The sequence below is a fragment of the Cataglyphis hispanica genome, chromosome 3 (assembly GCF_021464435.1).
Source record: "Cataglyphis hispanica isolate Lineage 1 chromosome 3, ULB_Chis1_1.0, whole genome shotgun sequence".
Lineage (NCBI taxonomy): Eukaryota > Metazoa > Arthropoda > Insecta > Hymenoptera > Formicidae > Cataglyphis > Cataglyphis hispanica.
This window is the reverse complement of record NC_065956.1, coordinates 1,948,417-1,972,177: the sequence shown is the minus strand read 5'-3', so window position 1 is coordinate 1,972,177 and position 23,761 is coordinate 1,948,417. Positions and strand designations below refer to the sequence as shown.

The window sequence follows — 23,761 nt, the reverse complement described above, 5'->3', positions numbered from 1 at the left end:
TAGCACAAAATACATATATTATTAATAAAAATAATAAATAATTATATAATTTACGTATATTCTTTTTCCATTAAATAGATAAACAAGTACAATTCTTAAAAAAACATACCTCATTCAGAAGAGATGAATGTAAACAATTAAACTTTATATTTTCAAGATATCAAAAGAAAATAATAAATAGTAATAAATTAATGCCTATAAAAAGCCTCGTATATATCTGTTACATTTTTTTTAATTTATATATTTTTATCAAATAATCGATTGCTTTGTAACAAACAATATCACAACTAAATTTAATTTATATCTAAATATTTAAAAAATAGATAGAGAAAGAAAAAGAGAAATTTGTAATAATTTTTTTATTATATGCATTTATTGTTGTCGGACAAAATATTATTTCATTTTTTATATATAATAAATTAGCATTATATCAAGCATAAATAACGAATTTTACGGAAGTTTGAATAACGAAAAAAATGTGAGAAAATTAATTGATAACGAAGCAAAGGAAATATAAAATAACTATATAAAAAAATATACATAAAGATAAACAAAATTGATAAACTATTAAATATATAAAAATAAATGATTATTTTTATTAATCTTTAACTGTCCCAATTGTTTCCAATTATTGAATTACATAAACGTTTACGCAACCTGTTGCTTCTTCACAAATAATTACACAATAACTTCCACGTTAATGTGACGAGACCTTAATGTTCATGCATTAAAGCAAGCTATAATGAATTTAAAGGTAATTGGCAGTAATACATTTCTCTGTGCGACAGAATTTCCCTATATACTGAAACCTTATAAAAGCCTTCAAATTCTCAATAAAATTCTAATTACGCAGCACTGTCGCCGTTTGCTATTCACAGGATCGATACAGCTCGGGGAAAATTATAAATGTACTTCAATACAATATCACGTTCTGGGATAGTAAAAATGCATAAAAAGGGACCCAGTTGCAATGATTTTGATTTTGACAAAATGTCTGACTAATTGCCAACAAGTTTTATAAGAAGATGAGAAAAGACAACAAGAGTATAATAAACACGTAACAAATAACGTAATTAATATTTATATATATTTTACATATTCTGCATGTAGTTTATAATATATTTCCAATCTATTCTACTTGTGTACTGTACAATTAAAAGCATGTTTTATCATTAATATTGATTTTTGATTGTTCTTTTGATACATTTATTAAAAATGTGTATGTGTATATATAATATTTCAATATAATTTATCATTCCACAATCGTAAGAGCTAGATAAGATAAAGTATCGATTCACAAAATAATATCTATAGCATGGTTTTACTGGTAAATTTTAAGCGCAAAATAAATTAAAATAAACATTAAATATACAATATAACTGCAAATTTTATATATAACAGTATATTTTATTCGATTATATAAACATAAAATTATTCATATGTACATGCACAAAAAAGTAAATTTAATGAAATGTTCCCTGATACTTCGTTTATATATAACTTTTTATTATATTTATCATTATCAATACGTTAAAATATGCATGTCATAAATCTCTTATTTAATCTCTTCTATCAATAATCTTTTTAAACATAAATTTTGATACTCTTTTGAATCTCTTTATTTATAAGAAAAATGTGTCTTATTGAAAAATATCTCTGTAAGTTTTTTTGTTGTATTAATTTTGTGTATTATTATCGTATATCAGTAAAATTTTTTAGATTATATCATAAACATGTATATGTTTTGCAATGTATAGATAATTATGATATGATATAAGTTTTATAATTCTAAAGTTTTATAATGATATCTCTCTGTCGTATCTATTTGCAATATTGTTATCAGAAATCTATCTATATACGCAAAATATTTTATTACTGTTCTAATTTCAATGATTTATTAATCAATATATTCATTAATTAATATTTAATTAATTATGTATTTTTTAAATATATTTAAATATATTTTTTCTTTTATCTTCTCTCTTTTTTTCATAAGAAATATAACGTAATATAATTTTTTTAAAGATTGCAAATATTATAAATAATATACAAAAAAATAAACAAAGTTTGAATAATTAGCACCGCCAATTAATTAAACAAATTTTTATAGTGCTTTCGAAATTGTAAGTTTAATAATTTTTTTTTGTTATTATCCGAAATACAAAATGTCATTTTTGCTTATAAAATATAACAAACAATCAAACAATGTTTTTAATAATAAAAGTATAGTAGTTATTTTTTATCTGATAAATAAGATGACTCATATCCAAATTAATTTTAATCAAAGATCAAGGAAAAAGAATTCAATATTATTAAATGCTAAGAAGTATTTACAAAAAAAGTAATATTTATATTGCATTATTAAAGAAAGCAAGAGAGAGAGAGAGAGAGAGAGAAAATTTATAAAAAATTGTGTAGCGCCCACGCACACAAACTTCTTTTTTATTACTTCATTCTTTACTTTTTTTGTTATTTAAATAATAACAATTAATGAACACAATTTCATGAAACAACATAAATATGTTCAAATTATAAAAATATTAGGAGTTTTAATAAGACAGAATTTTTAGAGCATTTTATTGCAAGCACGATTTATAAAAGAAGTAAATAATTTACTATTATATTTTACAAAATATTATATTTTTATAAATATATTTAATGAATGTTAACTGTAATATGATTAAATATGTATTACACAATTATATATAAATTTTTTATCGCATTAATCTATATTATTATAGCATATGAGTTTAGATTTTTATTATAAATAATTCATCACAAATGTATTTGTAATATACTGATATAATTGTTGATGAATCTCTCTTAAAGATTAATGCAAGACTTTTTCTTTTGTTAGTAGTAATTTCTTTTCCAGATATTTAATTAGTGAATGCAATAGCAAATAACATTTTGTGTAAGTAGTAAAACGCGATAACATGATTTAATATGAAAAATGATGACATCGTTATTCATTATACTTGTGATAAGATAGTAGTAGATGATATCATAGATAATCTCAAGACAGTACCAGGAATAAAAACCCTATAGCAAGCTGTCATTTCAGAATTGTATCGAGAATAGTACGTGCGAATTATATATTCAGAAACGTGCCGTGAAAATCAAACATATTGTTCGCCTATGATAAACATATGATAAAATCTTTCTATTGCATTTCTTTCTTAAACGTGACTGATACATTAATCAAAATTAAAACAATCATTTTAACACAAAATTATTGCAGATATAAATAACTTTCGCTTATCTGTATTGATTCGTGAACATTTATTTGCTAAGTAAAAGATATGAGAAAACGTTAATAATAATATGCAGTAAAACATTTAGTAAAGGTAAGTGCAATAATTTTTAAATTTTAAAAATCTTCAAACAAAAAGAATTTTTTTTTTTTTTTTTAGATGAACACCTTTCGGAAACATCTATTACTTTATATCCTAATCATACTGTTTGGCGGAAACGTAGCAGAAAAATTCTCTCTTTACGAAGGTAATTCTATCTGCATCTTTTATTCAATAGATATACTTTATATTAATTTATACATCTGCTTCTCTTTTTCTTTTAAAATATATATTTATAAATAAATAGAATTTAAAAGAATTTAGCGAGCAAAAAAATATATATAGAATTGTATAATTATATTTTGTAATTTCAAACACATTTTACTGCATTCTTTATTACTTTTATAAAATTATAAGACATTTTTTGCAACTACAAACGTAAATTATAAATATAAATAGTAAGAAAAAATTATGTGTTTAACATTTGCCATAAGAATGTGTATTTTAGATTACTAATTCTCGAAATTATATATAAGTCATATAAAATTATATACTCATTGCATCCAGCATTTATACAAAAAGATATAAATTTTTTAAATGTTATTTTATATATATTGACAATAATCTGAAAAATATAATATAACATATTTATATGCAGATATACTTACGCAAGATGCTGATTTTGAACAATATCACGAGATATCACAAAATGACGACTCTAGATTACCAAATGACTATAGATTACCAACATCTGTTAAACCCATTTCCTATGAAATCATACTTACACCAAAATTTCAAGACAATTTCACATTTGAGGGCACCGTGAAAATTACCGCTGAAGTGAAAAACGAAACCGACAGCATTACGCTTCACGTCGGAAATATCCAAATCACATCACGTTCCATTTTAGTGGACGAACAAAACGTCAATCTCGTCAATGATACATATGATAAAGTCACTGAAAAATACACTCTTAATTTCCCCCAAACTCTTCGGAAAGGATCGGAGATACTAATTTCTTTCGCATATAACGGTATTTTGAACGACAACATGATCGGATTTTATAAAAGTTCTTACTTTGATGAAGATGATCAGATCAAGTAAGTAATATACGTCAATTTTTAAAACCTATTTATGTTAAAATTACAAAATTATAAACAATTATAAATTAAACAAAATATAAATATGAACATATTGTAAATGTGTATAATACATACATGTACATATACATGTAAAAATTAAAATATTTATACACAATATATAAATATTTAATATAAATATCAGAAATCAATATATAAATTCATAGAAATTTCTAATATAAATTCTTTTTATAGATGGTTAGCTGCGACACAGTTTCAAACTACACATGCGAGACATGCATTTCCATGCTTTGATGAGCCGAGTTTTAAGGCAACATTTACAATTCGCATATCAAGAAACAAAAACTCTACATGCCTCAGTAACATGCCACTCAACTATACCAAAGAAGTGTAAATATTTAAAAAGCGTAGAATATATGCTTCATTAGTTGCTGATCAAATTGATCTCTATCTTGTTTTAATATTTTTAACTCATTTTTTTTTCTTTTAAGAAACAAGGATATCTTCTGGGATACCTTCGAGACAAATGTCCTCCCTATGTCTACCTATCTAGTGGCATTCGTCATTTCGGAATTTAAAAATTCTGCCTCTAGCAAAAATGATTTTAATGTATGGTCTAGGCCATCCGTCATCGATCAAACGAGTTACGCTTTAAAGATTGGTACTGAAGCTTTAGAGTTACTCGGTAACATATTCGAGCAAGAATATCAGCTTCCTAAAATGGACATGGTAGCTATACCCGACTTCTCAGCCGGAGCCATGGAAAATTGGGGATTGGTGACGTATCGCGAGCCTCGGATGCTGTACGACGAGAAAGAATCATCGGCACCTGCACAGCAGAGCGTGGCTTCCGTAATTGTTCACGAGCTCACGCATATGTGGTTCGGAAATCTAGTGACACCAGAATGGTGGAGCTACCTCTGGCTTAGTGAAGCATTCGCCAGATACTTTCAGTATTTTGGTACAGCGGAAGTAAGGGCAAAATATACAAAATATTTCATTAATATAGAATTATCGTCAAATTCAATTCTTAAAAAAGTGTTATACTTAGATTCCATTTGAATGATTTATACAATTTTGATTTTGTAATTTACACCGCACTTGTAAGATTGTTGAAAATTAATGATCGATTCTTAATATCACAATATTGACACACTAATAGAAAATTTTACTTTTACATCTTTAAAAGAAATTAATAATTTTTTTATTAAATTAATAATTTTTCTGTCGTTTTAATGCCTAGATCGAGAAAACGTGGAACATGAGAGAGCAATTCGTGGTAGAACAGCATCAATCTGCTTTAATAGTGGACGGTTTTGAATCTTCTCGTCCGATGACTCGAGAGGTTTTCAGTCAATCGCAAATCGGGGGAATGGGAGATTCTATTACCTATGCAAAGGGAGCTAGCATTGTTCGTATGATGAACCTCACGTTTGGAGACAACGTCTTCAGGCTCGCATTACGCGATTACTTACGTAACAAGTAAATATTGCATACAAGAAAATATAAACAATTTATTGGATTTTATGATTTATTTTAAACATTTATTAATTTTTTTTATAAATATTTAATTTAACATACAAAAATATTTAAAACAATATAAAGTCAAGTCAACAAACTTCTAAAATTAATATTGATATTCATTAATATATTTTTGATTAATATAAATAAATAATAGATAAATTTTATAATAAATAAATTTTTAATATTATTTTAGTATTACATTCGTATCTCTTAATTATAATTTGCTGATAAGAAAGAACTAATTTATTAGTATTCAATTTTAATTGTATAAATTAGATACACATATATTCATATGAATTAAACGTGTATCGATTAAAATTGCCGATACTTATAATATAAGAAATTTGAAAAAAAAAATGCAAAATTTATTTTTTTTCTCACAATGTGCAATTACATAAATAATATATTTTTTTAGCAAAGAAAAAGGATTGGGCAATCCAAATGCTTTATGGAAAGCAATGCAGGACCAAGTAAATTTACATCCACTTCCAATAGAATCCGATGTGAAAACAATAATGGATACCTGGACTATACAAGCTGGATACCCCGTGGTATTAATCAATATTGATAAAGGCAAACTCCATATTACTCAACAACGCTTTCTTCTAAGAAACTTGAACAAAACTCCCACGAATGTTACCTGGTGGGTACCGCTTACATGGACTACACAATCCAATCCAATTTTTGATAATACTCTTGTAAAATATTGGCTATCCACCGAAAAATATACTACAGATTTTGATATTGATCCGGAAGAGTGGGTAATATTCAACGTTCAATCATCAGGTTAGTACAAACTTATTATTAATGCTGGATTACATTGAAAAACAAATATTATAATTAAATAGCAATTATGATTAGGTTGTTCAAAAAAAAGTTTATATTAAAATGGATATTATAAATTAAAATATTTTATAGAAAATAGAAAAAAATTGCTTAAAAAATAACTTTAATTTTTAATTTTCATTATAGGTTTTTATCGTGTAAATTATAATTACGATGGATGGCAACGCATCTTTAACGTCTTAAACAGCGACAAATTCGATGAGATTCACGTGTTAAACAGAGCTGGCATCGTAGACGATTTGTTAAATTTGGGTAGAGCAGGACTTTTAGACTACAAAACAGTTTTGAATGGAATAGCGTATCTTAATCAGGAAACAAATTATTTGCCCTTTAAAGCAGCATTCAATGGTTTGGATTATTTGCATAAGCGACTTACAGGATACGATGAACATTTTTTATTCAAGGTTGGTCAATTACTAAAAATTATATCAAATAAATTATGCATAACTAAGAATAAAAAATACAATTTCAAATATAATATATTTACAATCTCAAATATAATAATCGTAGACTAAATTTTAAAAAATTATTTTAAAAAATTATCTAAATTTTAATAAAAATATTTTAATATAAAAAGAAATGCAATGACAAGTCAACTTTTCCCTTCATCCGATAAACCATACGATTCTGTAATGCCATTTTATGTTTTCAGAAACACGTTCTATCTCTTATTCATAATAAACGCAAAGCATTAGGATACGAAGATAGCACAAACGATGATAGATTAACGATTCTATTACGACGAGAAATAAACAATTGGGCCTGTAATTTAGGTGACGATGAATGTATAACGGTTTATATGAAGAAGTTCAAACAGTGGAGAGCAAATAGTTCTATTCCGTAAGAATATACAAGCTATCACTTTTTTTATGTTTCTCATACAATATATAATTTAATATATATAATTTATAATATATAATATATAATAAATATAAATATAAGTAATAAATATAGAATAGTAAAGTTCAATGTTTAAATATTTTTTTAATATCTTACGATATGTTATTAACTTTTTGCGTGTATATCTCATAAAAAAAATTAAATACTCTGTAATTTTAATATTTGATAGTATTAAGCCAAATGAAAGGACTACGACATATTGCGTAGCCGCCAGGTATGGAACTCCTGAAGACTGGGAATTTTTGTGGAAACAGTATTTGAATTCCAATTATGTGACCGACCAAACAGTGATCATAAGCGCTCTTGGATGCAGCTTGAATACCACAATTTTAGAAAAGTAAGGCTTGAAAAATAAAAATTTCTCATATTTATATAATCATACAGCAAGAAAATAGCAGCGTGATGGTTGTATTTATGTCGATGTACAATATTGTGTTAAAAAATTAATTATTATTATTTTTTATATTCACAGGTATCTGAGATACGCCATCAGCAGTTACGCAACCAACCGAATTCGTAAACAAGACAGCACGAATGTCTTCGCTGCCGTTTATAATTCTGGTTTGACCGGCGCGGAATATATTCTTGATTTCGTTGAGAAGCATTACAAAGAGATGGAGAAATAGTAAGACCTCTTTATTATAATGCAATACGCAAAACAGAAGCAAAATACAATTAATATTCGAGTCATATTTAAAATAGATAGAATATTAATAACGTGTTAATATATATCTCAAATAATTATAAAACGTCAAAATGTCAATTAAACAAATAATATCGTCAGATGCGTAAAAGGCAAAATTATTTGAAATTGATTTTATAAGTGCACTATTTCTTCAGTTATGGAGGCCAGAGTACGATAGCCACGATTCTCGAGGGAGCATCGCAACGTTTCTCCACACCTAGATTAGTGAACAAATTTCAAAATCTCATAAACGGGCATAAGATGGAATTTGCGCCGATCCTCGAATCTCTAGAATCCTCTTTAAAGATCGCTAGATACGAATTGGAATGGTACAAGTCCGCTTCGGTACCTATTATTCAATGGCTACAACAAAAATACCGCCTACCAACAAATATAAGTCCCCAAAAATATGTTATATCCATTACGCCTTATCTCGAAGTGGAAAATTTCACCGTCGACGGACACGTCATGATTGAAGCCGACGTTGTGCAACAGACAAATCAGATAATTTTGCACTCGGCGGAAATTAAGCATCATACGGTAAATGTGACAGCTAATCAGACACCAGTTCAAATTGTAAATCAACATATCGAAAAGGAATATGACTTTTTTGTGATCAATCTTGATCAAAAACTGCCCGTTGGAACTAAATTGATCATCGAAATCGAGTACACGAGTCACTTAAATACATCAGAGCTTCGTGGCTTTTATAAAAGTTCATATGTGAATGAAAATGGAAAAACGAGGTAATGAATTGAATATTATTAATAACAAATCTCTGGACTTATATGATTTAATGAATTATTTTATGCTAGTCGATACTGAATATTTCTTGAATATTTTTTCTATTTTGCAAAGAATTATCGAAAAAAATTTTTAAGAAAAATTACGATTGTTTGATTAAATTAAATTTAAATGTCTTGGATAACCAGTCTCATCAACAAACATGATGAAAAAAATAACTTATAATTAAATTTTATGTACTTGATCGACTTGTGTTATATTAGATGGCTTGCAGCCACGCACTTAGAGCCCGTTGGCGCCAGAAAAATGTTCCCTTGCTTTGATGAACCGGCAATGAAAGCACTCTTCACTGTTCAAGTTAGTGTACCAACAGGTTACAACGCTGTCAGCAATATGGAATGGCGATCGATAACAAAAGTGTATGTATAAAATTCTTAACATAAATTTGGTTAAATGTTATCTCTTTTAACTTTTTAATTAAGATAGTTTATATATAATCTTAATATTATATTATAAAACAATAAATAGTATAAATACACTGATATAAATACTTCAAATTATTACAGTGACGATCGCCTATTATACACTTTCTTTGAATCAGTAAAGATGTCGACGTATCTGGTAGCAGTTATTATTTCCGATTTCAAAATTAATCCTGCGACAAATATTTATCCGACAAGCAAAACTAAATATGCCGTAATCGCGCGTCCCAACGCTATTAATCAAACGAAATACGCCGCATCCGAAATAACTGAATTTGTAAATTTCTTTGAGACCACAATGAAACAGCAGTATAAACTCTCCAAACTCTACATGGTCGCGCTGCCAGACTTCCCATCAGGCGCGGGGGAAAATTGGGGTCTCTTGACATATAGAGAATCGTATTTATTATACGATGAGAATCACTCTCCGATCACGAGCAGGCAGAATATCAGAAACGTGATCGCCCATGAAATTTCCCATCAATGGTTCGGAAATTTGGTCACTCCTTTATGGTGGAAGTATCTGTGGTTAAACGAGGGATTCGCCAGATACTTTGAATATCACGCTCCTGCTCTTGTACGTAATTAAATTATTTTTATATTAATGTATAATGCTGATTTAATGATAAGACATGCAATATACAATTGAAATAATTTTTCCACTAAAGAGTAAAGCTTTAAAGAAAAGAGATTTCTTTATATAAACGCATTAAATATATTAAACGCATTAATGCTTTACACATAATGTATGCTTTTATATATAATGCATATTTTATATTTTAATACATTAAAATATAATCAGCATTAAAATAAGAACATTAGTTTATATGAAAATCTTTTTAAATAGATCTATTATTTGTATATTAGATATTTATACCGTGGAAATTGGAATGGCAATTTGTGGTGGATCAAGTGCATTCTGCTTTTAAAGCAGACAGTTCCAAGTCCTCGCACGCCTTGAATCACGATGTATATAGCCCAAGTGAAATTCGAAGTAAATTCGATAGTATTTCTTATAACAAAGGCGCCAGCATATTAAGAATGCTAGAAACATCATATGGAAATGAGATATTCTATGAGGCATTAAGTGATTATCTTAGCAAAAGGTACGTTTGTAATCGTAAACATAAGACAAAATGTTTCTTTTGTAAATTAAAAATATTATTTTTATCAATTAAACAAAATGAGCAAAAAATCTTAATTTTTATTAACGATTATTAAAAATTTATTAAATATTATTATTTAAACATATAGACACATATATGTATATGTAATACTTATATATTATTATACATATATAATAATATTAATTGATAAATTATATATAAAAAATTAATTATAATAAATAATATATTTTTTATATTAGCTAAATAGTTGGCTTCTATTAATATATCTCTTTAACAAAATAATAATCTAGTAACTGTAAGTAATTGTAAGAAAATGAATAACATCACATGATAAATATATATTTTTCCATGTGATACAAAAAAAAAAAATTTCTTTAATGCTTAAGATACACAAAAAGCTTATACATAATTTTGTAAACAAGCATTAATCTACTAAAAAAAAAATTACTTCTTACTTAATTTTTTAGAAAATACGATGTTGCTACACCAGAAGACTTATACGCAGCAATTCAAACACAAGCAACAAAAAGAGGATTAAAAGACAATATCACAGCCATTTTAAATACGTGGGTTAATCAACCCGGTTATCCTGTAGTTCATGTCGATATTAATGAAAGTACTATAATTTTGAGACAGGAACGATTCTTCTTTAAGCAAGATGAGAATAATTCTGATACATGGCATATCCCAATCACATGGGCATTGGTCCATAAAAGTTCAGAATATGACGATACCACGCCAAAGCTATGGTTAACAAAGGATGAAATGAAAATCAGCAGGCCTCAATCATCAACCTCACTTTTAACATTCAACGTGCAGCAATCTGGTAATAAAACAAAATAAGATTAAAAAGTGAAACTCTAAAAGTACAATAATTATGATAAGTAAATACACATACACAAGTTTTCAATACTTAACAATTTTTAATACACATGCATTCACTAGTTTATAATATTATTTTCAAATTCACACATTTATAAATGCTCCCATTTGTTCTCAGGTTATTATCGCGTGAATTATGACAAGAAATATTGGATGAAGTTATTTGACTATCTTAAAACAAGTAATAATATTAACACGATTCATAAAATCAATCGCGCAGCATTAATTGATGATCTTATGAATTTGGCAAGAGCAGATTACATTGATTATAAAACTGTTATATCAGCTCTAACGTATTTAAATCGAGAAAGCAATTATATTCCTTGGCGCGCATTCTACAATAATCTGCCTTATTTGAACAACCGTTTTCGAGGACGAAGTATTGAAGATATATATAAAGTAAGTATATTACATTGAAAGAGAGAGAGAGAGAGAATTATACAAAAAGAATTAATATATTCTAGACATGAATATACTACTGAGTTAAACTATTAAATATTAAACTTTTTTATTATTTATTTTTAAAAATAATTGCTGCAAATTTTGTAAATTTTTTTACGATTTATATAAATGCAAAATTATATTAAAATAATCCTTTAGACTAAAAAATTTTTAGTCTAAAAACACATTAACAAAATATGTATACGTATAACTGAAAAATTACGTATTATTAAAAATTATTAAAATAAGGAAGTAAAAAAATACTTGCACTATATTAATATTATATATAAACATATATGTAAAATTTGAAAATAACAATTATTTTAAACTGCAATACTTTTTTTATAAAAGTCAATATTTTATTTATAATATATTATATACTGTACCTTAATAGAAAAGAATATTCCATAGAAACAAAAAAAATATATATATATATATATATATATATATATATATGTATGATGTTTTTCAGATATATTTAAAATCGCTTATAAGACCACTTTACGAACGACTAGGTTTCAAAGATAAATGGAATGATGATTCGAATTTAACTATTTTGTTAAAAATTTATACTCGCAAATGGGCTTGCAAATTAGAAATAGGAGACTGCAAATTCTATGCTGCATACTATTTCCAACAAAAATTACGACATTCAAAAAAGTAAGTTTAATAACCAATATATAAAATTATAATTATGTTTATGTCTCATAAAACTTATAAAATTAATTACAAAGCATAATATGATAATTGATTACCAAGCGTAGAAATAAATATATGAACTAAAATAAGATAATAACATCAACCATATTCGCAAATATACTGATTGTTTTACAGAATACCTCCAAATTATCGCGATGTTGTTTATTGCACAGCTATGAGTGCAGATACGACAAACAATACTTACGAGTTTCTTTGGAAAGAATACTTAAACAGCAATGTCGCTACAGATAAACTTGTGATTCTTAGCTCATTGGCATGTTCACAGAATAAAGATATTTTAGAAAAGTAAGTGTATGTATATATATATATATGTATATGATATTCAAAATTTTCGTAAAAATTATCGAAAATAATTGATTGACGACCATAAATTATATATGATATTTTATATTAGAACAAAGCCAAAGCCTACTTGTATGTGTGTATGTGTAAAAATTATAATTGATTTGTAAGATTTTTAGAGAATTTATATTCATTATAAAAATGCGTCATTATAAATGCTATCACACTCGAACCAATCAATTTTATAAAAAAATATTGATAAAAGATTATATGTATATAATACATTAACATAAATATATATGCTTGTATTACTGTTTACATCAAGGTTATTGCGAGATGCGATTGCAGAGGATTCATACATACGCTACCAAGACAGCGCAAAAGTATTCTCAGATGTCTACGATGCAAGTTTAATTGGCATTGAAGTTGTTATGAATGTCATTAAAAATAATTACGATGATATATTACGTAAGCAGTAAGTAAATAACACTACATGCAATAATAAAGATTATATAATATAATGCAACATGTATAACTTGTATATGCATGTTATATATTGTATATTTACTATATTATATAATATTTACATTACCATTTTCGATTACAGCTTTGATGATTATACGAAAATTGGGAATATAGTAAACTCTCTGGCAAGCAGATTATCCACTCAGCAACTTTATAAACAGGTAATTGTATCATCAAACACACATTACACATTCTGACTGATTTTATCTATTTTGCATAATAAATGCTTCAAAAAAACAGTATTGATAAAAATATTTATAAAGACCTAAGATATCTTTATAACAAATAATAATTATATCTTTTTTTTTTCAACAAATATACATTTTATGAAATATTAAACTAAACAAACTAAATAAAATAAATTATTAAAATAAAATAAAATTATAGAATAATAGAAATGATAGAATTGAATTTTATGTAAATTTTTGTTAAGAAAAATTAAATGTAAATATCAAAATACATAATTCAAAATATATTTTATACTATAAATATATTTTATATTATAAATTCTTAATAAATTGCTATTTGTAAAATTTTTGATATCAGTATCTGTCTAATCAAATCTATCTTTGATTTGTAGTATCGAAATTTACTGGATTGGCTAGTCGAGAGAGAACCAGCATTCAACAAGTTTGTCGATTCCTATCTATTAACCGCGCAATACGAATTTGATTGGTATGAGAGAAAAGCGCCAATAATTTTTGAAGAAATGGACAAGCAATTTTTAAACAACAAATACCGCTTGCCGAGAGCACTTTACCCAGAACTGTACAATATAACACTCAAACCTTATATAGAGAAAGGCATCTTCGAAGGGCATGTGCAAATATACATGAGGGCTGAGAATGATACTATGTCCATAATTCTCAATTCGCACAACCTCAATATTTCAAATATAAAAGTCTTCAAAAATTACATGGTGGGCAATAAATTGAATGCCGAACCAATACAACTGTTAAACTATACGAATGAGCAATTTCCGCAACAATTAAGGATATATCTAAGTTCCGAAGTCAAAAATGCCGAGAATATAATGGCAGAAATTGATTTTAATGGTACTCTTAATGACAATATGGAAGGATTCTATCGTAGCTTCTATTTCGACGATGCCGGACACCAATAGTAAGTAATATTTATTATTACATACCATATAAATAAATAAACGATAACATCTTATGTTTGCAATGCCATTCCTTAAAAAAAAAAAAAATATATATATATATACAATTTTTTGTAAATTTCTCTTTACAACATTCCGAATAAAATTATAATTGAATACAAATGTTAATGTAAAACAATTGAATCACTCGCATATTAGATTTTTAATATTAATGTTTGTTTACTGATTTATTACAGTTGGGTAGCTACAACACAATTTGAGCCTGCACATGCTAGAGAAGCTTTCCCTTGCTTTGACGAGCCAGCATTTAAATCGAATTTTATAATTAATATTAAAAGACCAAACAATTACAATACATTAAGTAATATGCCATTAAGTAAAATGCCACAATATATAGAGCTTAAGTAAGTATAAATAGAGAGTTTAAGTAAGTATGAATAAAAAATATATATATTTAATGTAAACTTAAATATGCATGCAAATACAAGACAAGCTTTTTAATATAAATTAATAATTATTTTTACATTTTATATATATATATATATATATATATATATATATATATATTGCAATTGTTTATTATTTTAGAGACGAAAACTATAAAATGGATATATTCGACGTTAGCAATGTGAAAATGTCAACGTATCTGGTAGCGTTTGTTATCTCCGAATTTAAGCCTGTGAATGAATCTGAAAAGTTTCTAAACGTTTGGGGCAGACCCGAAATCGTTAAGTATGGCGAATATGCTCAAAATATCGCCAAAGCAGTTATTAATGAGTTGGAAAACTTCACGGATATTGAGTATTCTTTGCCTAAGCTGGATTTAGTGGGAATTCCGGATTTCCCAATGGGTGCGATGGAGAACTGGGGTCTGTCTACTTTCCGGTAAATTTTTCTCTAGTTTTAATTTAATAATCATAAAAATACACACATATCTATCGGGATACTTTTTTTATAAATTACTCGTACTACATAAATAATATGATTTCTTAAATAGCGAATACGGTCTCTTTTATAACAAAACCGAAACCACAGCCACGTACGAAAAGTATATAATCACCATAATAGCGCACGAACTTGCACACATGTGGTTCGGGAATCTAGTTACATGCGCATGGTGGAATTATATTTGGCTTAATGAAGGCTTCGCTCAATACTTTGAATGGTATATTGCTGATCAGGTGTGTAGGTACAATATATTTGCATATCAGAAAAAAATCATATTTTTTATTCCATAATTAGAGCTTATTCAATATGTAGCAAATCATATACATTTCTTAGGAACTCAAAGAAATTTATTTTAATTTAATGATTTTTTTCTCTCTTTTAATATTGAGTTTTTTAAGTTCGTAAAAAGAGATAGATCAATCTATTATTTAGAGTTAAATTTTTCAAATAATATTTGTTATAGATATTACCAATTTTAACAAGAGATATTAATCGTCCAATTTTTTTTTAGATAAAGCCAGATTACGAATTTATGAATCAATTCGTGGTTTATGAGCTGCAGCCTGCTCTGTTACAAGATTCTTTGTCGTTATCCCATCCAATGACAAATTCCGTTGAACAACCTAAAGAAATAAATAATATTTTCGATTATGTCACTTATGGAAAATGTACGTATATGTATCATATAAAAATAATACGATCAAGATATATAATATCTTGATATACTTAACATCTAAGATAACTGGAAAAAACTTTTTGAAGAAATTTTCGAAAAAATATTTTTTACGATAAACTTTTAATTAGTTTTAATGTTAAAATAATGTGTCTTACGGATAAAAAAAATATAAACTTATGCAAGACTCACATAGTTATAAAAGTAATAAAAAATTTATTATGATTATTTTTATTTATTTCTCTGAAAACAATTTATATTGTAATAATTGTATTATTTTTTTACGATCATAAAGTATTATCAAATCAGATTTTTATGTTTCATGTATTAATATTTGGGACATCTTATTCAAGAATCTGCTACACAAAAAACTTCTTTTAATATTTAATATTAAAATATTTATAAATTTTTTTAGCTGCCAGTGTCTTACGAATGCTATTTAATACATGGGAAGTTAGAAAGAACCCAGAAACGTACAAGTTAGTGCTTCGCCATTATTTAAATAAACAAAGAAACGGTACGGCACTTCCTACAGATTTATGGGAAAGCTTCGAAAAATTTGTATCAATTGAGAAGGCAAGCATCAAGGAAATAATGGATTCTTGGACAAATCAACCAGGATATCCTGTCGTGAACGCTACATTAAATAATAATATAGTAACGCTTACTCAGGTAATATTATAGTTTTATATATTATGTCGCTATATTTTCATATTTGACTTAAAAATTCTTTGATCTAATTTAATACTATTGTTTTAAATAGGAGCGGTTTTTAATGAACAGAAGTACTACTACATATGAATTTTATTGGATACCAATTCATATCACTTTATCTAATCAGGACTTTAATCAGATTATAAATATCAAATCTATAGGATGGCTAGGATCGGAAAAAGAAAAAATATATATCAACCTCAATAACGAGTGGTTTATCGTGAATAGCAATCAATTTGGTTTTTATCGTGTTAATTACGATACTTATTCATGGGGACGATTAATCGATCAACTGAATAGCGAAAGATTCGAATCAATCCATGTCTTGAATCGTGCTCAAATTATAGACGACCTCTTTAACTTAGCTCGCGCTACTTACGTAGATTATGAATTGGTGCTAAACGCATCGAGGTATTTGACTCGAGAGACAAATCATTTACCCTGGAAAGCATTCTTTAACGGCTTGTCGTATGTCTACGAAAGATTCGAACAGAGGGGACATCAGAAGCATCTAGAAAAATACATTTTGAAGATATTATCCACGATGTATAACAAAACAGGATTCAATGATCGCGATGACGACAAGTTTCTGGATAAATTAAATAGAGAGATGATTCTCCAGTGGGCTTGCAAACTCAATAACAAGGAGTGTGTAAAAAATTCTAAAGATTTATTTATGGCTTGGCGTAAGAATATTCAAAAACGGTAAGATTCCAATAATCTTTAAAATTATTGAACTAATTATAATATTTATTTCGATCAATATGTAGTGTATCTCTTGCATCTTTTTTTTTATGTATTAATTATGTCTAAAGTTGAAACAAAAGTTTCTATTTTATAAACTATAAAGTCTACATTTTGAAAATAAGAACATTACAAAATTATATTGAGATAAAAAGTAGTAATATAAAAATGAAAAAGGAGAGAGAAAAAGATCTTTTAGCTGAGAAAATCTGATATTCATTAAAAATTTACATTTAAATAATTTTAACTAATTACATAGATTAATAGATAGAAAATACAAATCCTTGTGCCATTTCTCTAAAAAATACAAATTTTATCCACATTTCTTATTCGCAGAATACCATGTAATGCACGACCAGCTGTTTATTGCACGGCGATAAAGGAAGGGAATATATTAGATTGGAATTTCTTATATGAACAGTACTTAAATACAAACTTTGATTCAGAGAGAAAAATTATTATAAATGCACTTGGGTGCTCTACAGATAAAGCAGTGCTCAAAATGTAAGCTTATAAATAGAAAGTGCCGCATCAATGTACTTTCTGAATTTATAAAAATAGTATTAAATATTTTCCCACATCTAGCTTGTGTGTGTAATAATTTTCGCTCAAATACAATCTCGCATGCAATCTATTATTTTGCTTAACGCACGAATTCACAAAAAAATTATTTTAACAGCTATCTACAGGCGGCCATCCAAAAATACAATACAGCTGCTATTATTCGCCGACAAGATGTTTCAGCAGTATTTGCTTCCGTATATAGCGCAAGTCAACTAGGAGTGAATTTTACTCTTGACTTTTTAATAACAAATATCTCAGAGGTCCTTGATTAGTAAGTATCACAGTAATATTGATAAAATTTGAGTAAAATTTTATTGTAATTTTTGGCAAATTTTTTTATTAATACGCTTCCATTATTAGTTTTGGCAATTGGGATGATGTGGCGACTTTGTTTCATAACGTGGCATCTCATATATCAAGTTGGGGTCAATACAATAAGGTATAAATATAATTAGAGGAATAATTATAATTTAATTATTCATATATAATTATTTTTTGAATCTCTCCGAGAGAAAATAACTAGCTGACATGCTGACAGTTAACGTGTTATTGTTTTAATTATTAATCATGGAAAGTGCGATACTTACTAATTACATAGCTTTTCAAGTAATAGATTAAATAACGCAACAATATTCTTTTTTTAGCTGAGCAAATTTGTCGACTCTTATGTAACCTTGCACGCTCCAGACAAGGCAAGATTTGCTTCCGCCATCTCTACTGCCGAAGCCAACTTGATGTGGTATCAAAGACATAATCAAACAATTAATCAGTGGATAAAAAATGAGTTTGCAGAACCTCTCACAGATAACGGTTCTAATATGGTAAGATCAATGAATGTTATATTTATGACTCTCATTGCTTTAATATCATACTTTTTAAGCTGTTACTGATAATGAGAAACTGCATTAAATAAAAAATAATAATGCACATATAGAGAGTATTTCCTAGCTTTCTATTTTACACAGAACAAAAAAAAATTAATCTTTATAATTTTATTTTTTTTAATAGTAGTTTCTTAGTCAATAATATTTTCTTTACATAATAATTTACTTTTTCTAAAAATTTAACAATAGAAATAATGTTTTACCTTCTTTGTATAATGCCTAATGTAGAAATATTATACATCTTTGAATTGTATTAGATGAGTAAAAAGATAATATGTGAAATGAGACATAAAACATAATTTTTAATAATGTTTTTTAAATATATCCTCCCCTTTAATCTTATACGTTACATAATCTCAATCCAATTAATATATATATATTTTTTTATTACATATAATATTTATATAACTATATTTATATTAACTCTTAAATAATTGGGCTCAAAGAAACACAGCGGACATATCTTTTAAATTATGTTTACAATTGTTTATTAGAAACATTAATATTAAATAATATTAATTAGCAATAAGTATACTAAGTAGTACTAGTTGTATTATTATAAAAGAAATTAATGACACAAATAATAATACAAATTATTTTATACCAAATATCTATAAGAATAAACTGCACTGCAATTTTTTTAAATAAAATATTAACAATGATATAATTAAAGAATTATTCTTGCTATCTAATAGCTGATTAAAATTGATTGAAATAAGAGAAATATGTATATATGTATATGTTTATTTCCATTCTTAAAATAGGCATGTGAATCAATTCGAATGTATCAAAGTCCTTTTGAAAGTTTCAAAGTATTTATCACTTCTTTTTACAGTGCTGTCGTCATGTAATAATTATTGTTTGTAAGGAAATTGTAACAAAATAATAATTTATATTTTTTATTTGTATTATTTTGATTCGTGCTTTAAATAATAAATCGAGAGACATACGCTTTGATAAAGACCTGTCATCGCGACAGTTACACGGCATTTACCAAAAGTTAATTATAATTGTTAATTATAATAATTATGGCAAATTATTTTCTGATACTTATCGCGATCGCGTTTCAAAAAAAATTCGACAATATACGAAGCATCTTTCTAATTATCTTCTCATTCAAGTTGCGCCGCTCGAATGACAAGATGACTGAATGTTATTGTTAAAAATAATATACAAGAAAAACAATAGCTAAATATCATGTGACAATTAATTTATTACCGTCTTAAAAGATTCAATATTTTATAATATAAACATAAATTTTTTTTTATCTTCCTGCATTTCAAATTAATTTCAATATTAATTGGATCAATATTGTGTATAAAGTTTAATGTTCAATTAAAAACTATATTTTATCTTAATTTGATCAAGAAACTATTTGAGTAGATTAATTTAATATTAATGTAATCATTTTACAGATTTTTATATTTTAAGAAGATATTTATTTTGGGAAATTTGGGAATTTTAAATTTATTAATAGTTATTAACTATAAAATAGTTTATTAATTTATTAAGAGTTTATTAATATATAACGCAAAAAATAAATGGCGCGCGTTTATAGTATGTACTTTGTAATATTCTAATATTAATAAAAAATGAAATAACGCATACGATAAAATTTGTAAAAATTGATACAATTTTATTTTATATATATCCATACACTATGTATGCAATGTTTCCAAAATAAAGCTGTATTATATATTTTTAATCGGTTACTGTCGTTATAAAATACAAGCGATTACAAGCAAATAGTCGCGGTACCAATCTTTAATATATGATCAAAATCTTATCGCATACGAATTGTTTAACAATTAGTTTTGTAGTGGATATTCATGTACTAAGAATATAAAGAACTCTTTGAAATTCTAAGTACATAAAGTATTAAATTATGCTATAGACAATATTTGATTTCTTAAGCAATTTTCAACAGACAATATGTATATTTGATCACAATATACATATATAGATTTTTTTATTGTCTTTATTAATAAGCAATTAAAAATATTTTAATTGCTTTTAATATTATAATTTCAGAGCATATATTATATTGAATATTTCAATAATTGCTATAAGAAAATGCGACTTTCAATAATAGAGAACGAATCGATCTTTTGTCTAATTTTAGAACTAAATTATTATAATAAATCGAATAATTAATACATATTTGTTTAATTATATATAAATATTTTTAATAAGATTCGTGTCAATTATCATTTCGATAATTTATTATTCTTTACAAATATATCAATTTGGTAGAATATATACAATTATTTTTTTCGCGTATTCCTCAAAATGACAAGATTATATAAATTGATTTTTTTTTAGTTAAATACTTAACTGAAACACACATATAATTTTAGAATTCAAAATTTTACGATAAATTCATCACTTTCTATAATGTTAACTAATTGTTACTTCCAATACGTGTTTATCTTCTCTATTACCTTGGGTTCACAGCGATGTTTTTTGACATGTAGAGTGATATCTGTAGTATAATCATGTGAGTAAAGATCTGTTGTAAAGAGATTCTTGATGTATATATCTATGTTATCTCACATTTTTCCCACAGAATACACTTTATAATGTAACAGTACAATCGAGAATATAAACGCGCCTCGTGGAAGAGCCATTTCACTCTTCGCTACCTTCATAAATAACATTTACATACAATAATGTTGACCGTATATTTACAAATACATACAAAAAAAAATATTCTTATACAATCCAACGATAGACCGTTTCGCAATTTTACTCCGTGTATCTCATCTGCAATCTGCTTTATATGAACGAATTTTCATCACGTCATTTTGACGCTAAAGTAAAAAAATTCGGCAATAAATCAAGGCGTGCGATACCATTACCGCACTGAAAAGTTATTTAATTTTTTATTGAGAGATCGATTATTACGCGGTGTTCCTCTGTAACCAATCGCGGATTATTGCATGATTGCTATCGATCCATCGTATATTGGCTTCCGCTTGCTCCATCGTCTGTTGTATGGTTCGCGTTGCGGTACCGAGTTCAGTTATGTGTTCAGTTGCAAATTCCAGGAGCTAGACAAACATAATATCATAAAAATGAAAATTTATATTTATTGCAAACTTTGTTTTTTTTTTCAAAATACAGCATAATTTCTTCGTCAATTATGAATTTAAACCATGAGTGCTTGTCCATAAGTTCTTTGAGTTTGCCAAATAGAATTATGTTAATATTTGTCGTATTTTTTGTCTAGGCTGCTAAGTTTATTGAATTATTTTTAATATTTAACTTACATCTTTTAGTTCGTATCTTGTATTTATTCCCCTGGTTGACGATTTTATAATATTATTGATAGTTAATAGTGATGTTCCAAGACTGAAAATAATAAAAGATTCGTGTTACGTTAAACATTTGGCAAACAAAATACAGATAAAAAAAAAAATACTTATGTTTCCAAATTTGTATTTTGGAAAAGCCTTCTATGACTGTGGCGCAGAATACATAGAAATATAGACAAGATATAGAAATAGCTTACTATTCTCTAAGACGCGTCCATTTGTTTCTAAAATAGTTAAACGCGATCGGCTGACCAATGACGTTACTAGCGATCGATCCGAAAACACGGCTGACATCCTGTTTTCTGATTCCCGAATTTTCCGTAATAGCCCAATCTAAGTACCGATTGAGCAGCCATGGCTCCCTCGTGCAACCCAGTGCCTGTAAAAGCAGATCCTTCTCCGAGCCTACATTATTTGCTCGATATCGCTGCCAAGCGAAATCCCATTCGATTTGTCCACCCATCCGAATAGCTGTACAATAAACCACACCCTTCAAATTCGGTGAAATCCTAAAACACGAAATTTTTAATATCCACGAAAGTATAAACACTGTATTGATTGTGAATGATTTTTTTAATTATTCTTTAAAAGCAATTAATTTTTGAAATAATATGGATTATATCTTAACATATATTGATAGAATAAAATCATATATAATTTGTTCGTTCCAATCATTAAAGATAATAGTAATATGTCGAATGATATTAGCGAAGAGCTCGATTGATAGTCTAGTTTTATCATGTCGTGACGTCTTCACTTACGGATTGTTGACATCCGGATTAGGAGTATGACGCCAATTGTTGAATTGTTGAACAGCGTTTCCAACGCAATCCTCGTGGCCGAAACTACACGCCCAATTTAGAACATCAATTCGAGTGAAAACTGTCAGCTGAGGATCTCCCACTTTGTCAATGAAACCGACTTGCTTATATACGTTGTCCAATAATTTTAGCACGTATAACTGAAGAATATATTAAAAATTATATTATGCAAATTTATAGCAAGTTATAAGTTTCACATTCCTTACATATTGCATATTTTATTTATACATCGAGTTACATATAAATTAATTAATTTTAGTTTGATCGCAATTTCATGTCCCGTATTAAAAATTTCATGTATTAAACATGTCTTTAAAACATAAAAATATTTAATTATTAATCATTGCGTAAAAAAATTACATAAAAAAATTTAATTACTGTGTATGTTTTAGAAATGATTATCCGATTAAAGACTTTGAGAAGAGATC

At 26.8% G+C, this 23,761-nt stretch overlaps 2 protein-coding genes across 3 annotated transcripts in view; one reads left to right on the top strand and one right to left on the bottom strand.

Annotated features, from left to right (window-relative positions):
* The first annotated feature begins 3,078 nt into the window (after window positions 1-3,078).
* Window positions 3,079-19,507, top strand: LOC126859330 (putative aminopeptidase-2). The gene is made up of 32 exons (XM_050610461.1): window positions 3,079-3,347; window positions 3,414-3,501; window positions 3,952-4,393; window positions 4,628-4,783; window positions 4,885-5,365; window positions 5,637-5,875; window positions 6,333-6,703; window positions 6,890-7,167; window positions 7,416-7,603; window positions 7,833-8,000; window positions 8,136-8,288; window positions 8,504-9,094; window positions 9,356-9,511; window positions 9,659-10,151; window positions 10,442-10,680; window positions 11,169-11,527; window positions 11,702-11,982; window positions 12,497-12,684; window positions 12,859-13,029; window positions 13,352-13,501; window positions 13,634-13,712; window positions 14,132-14,673; window positions 14,908-15,075; window positions 15,260-15,556; window positions 15,669-15,852; window positions 16,131-16,287; window positions 16,708-16,964; window positions 17,056-17,711; window positions 18,087-18,254; window positions 18,430-18,585; window positions 18,675-18,753; window positions 18,959-19,507. The coding sequence occupies exons 2-32, from the start codon at window positions 3,414-3,416 to the stop codon at window positions 19,202-19,204; spliced, it is 8,181 nt and encodes a 2,726-aa protein (XP_050466418.1). The 5' UTR covers window positions 3,079-3,347; the 3' UTR covers window positions 19,205-19,507.
* A 1,306-nt stretch (window positions 19,508-20,813) lies between these two features.
* The window catches only part of LOC126859332 (aminopeptidase N), a 28,952-nt gene continuing 26,004 nt past the window's right edge, over window positions 20,814-23,761 (bottom strand). For both annotated transcript variants that reach the window (XM_050610464.1, XM_050610463.1), the window contains exons 12-15: window positions 23,274-23,473; window positions 22,710-23,021; window positions 22,468-22,549; window positions 20,814-22,248 (exon numbers count right to left, since the gene is read on the bottom strand). In XM_050610464.1, coding sequence (XP_050466421.1) covers window positions 22,099-22,248; window positions 22,468-22,549; window positions 22,710-23,021; window positions 23,274-23,473 — 744 coding nt within the window. In that variant the 3' untranslated portion in view covers window positions 20,814-22,098. The remainder of the gene's footprint in view (window positions 22,249-22,467; window positions 22,550-22,709; window positions 23,022-23,273; window positions 23,474-23,761) is intronic.

Bases quoted from the DNA above. Each gene is read 5' to 3' on its own strand.
- LOC126859330 (XM_050610461.1), top strand. From the start codon at position 3,414: ATGAACACCTTTCGGAAACATCTATTACTTTATATCCTAATCATACTG. The intron at 10,681-11,168 runs GTACGTTTGTAA...TTAATTTTTTAG, and splicing joins AGTGATTATCTTAGCAAAAG to AAAATACGATGTTGCTACAC. The intron at 13,713-14,131 runs GTAATTGTATCA...TTTGATTTGTAG, and splicing joins CTCAGCAACTTTATAAACAG to TATCGAAATTTACTGGATTG.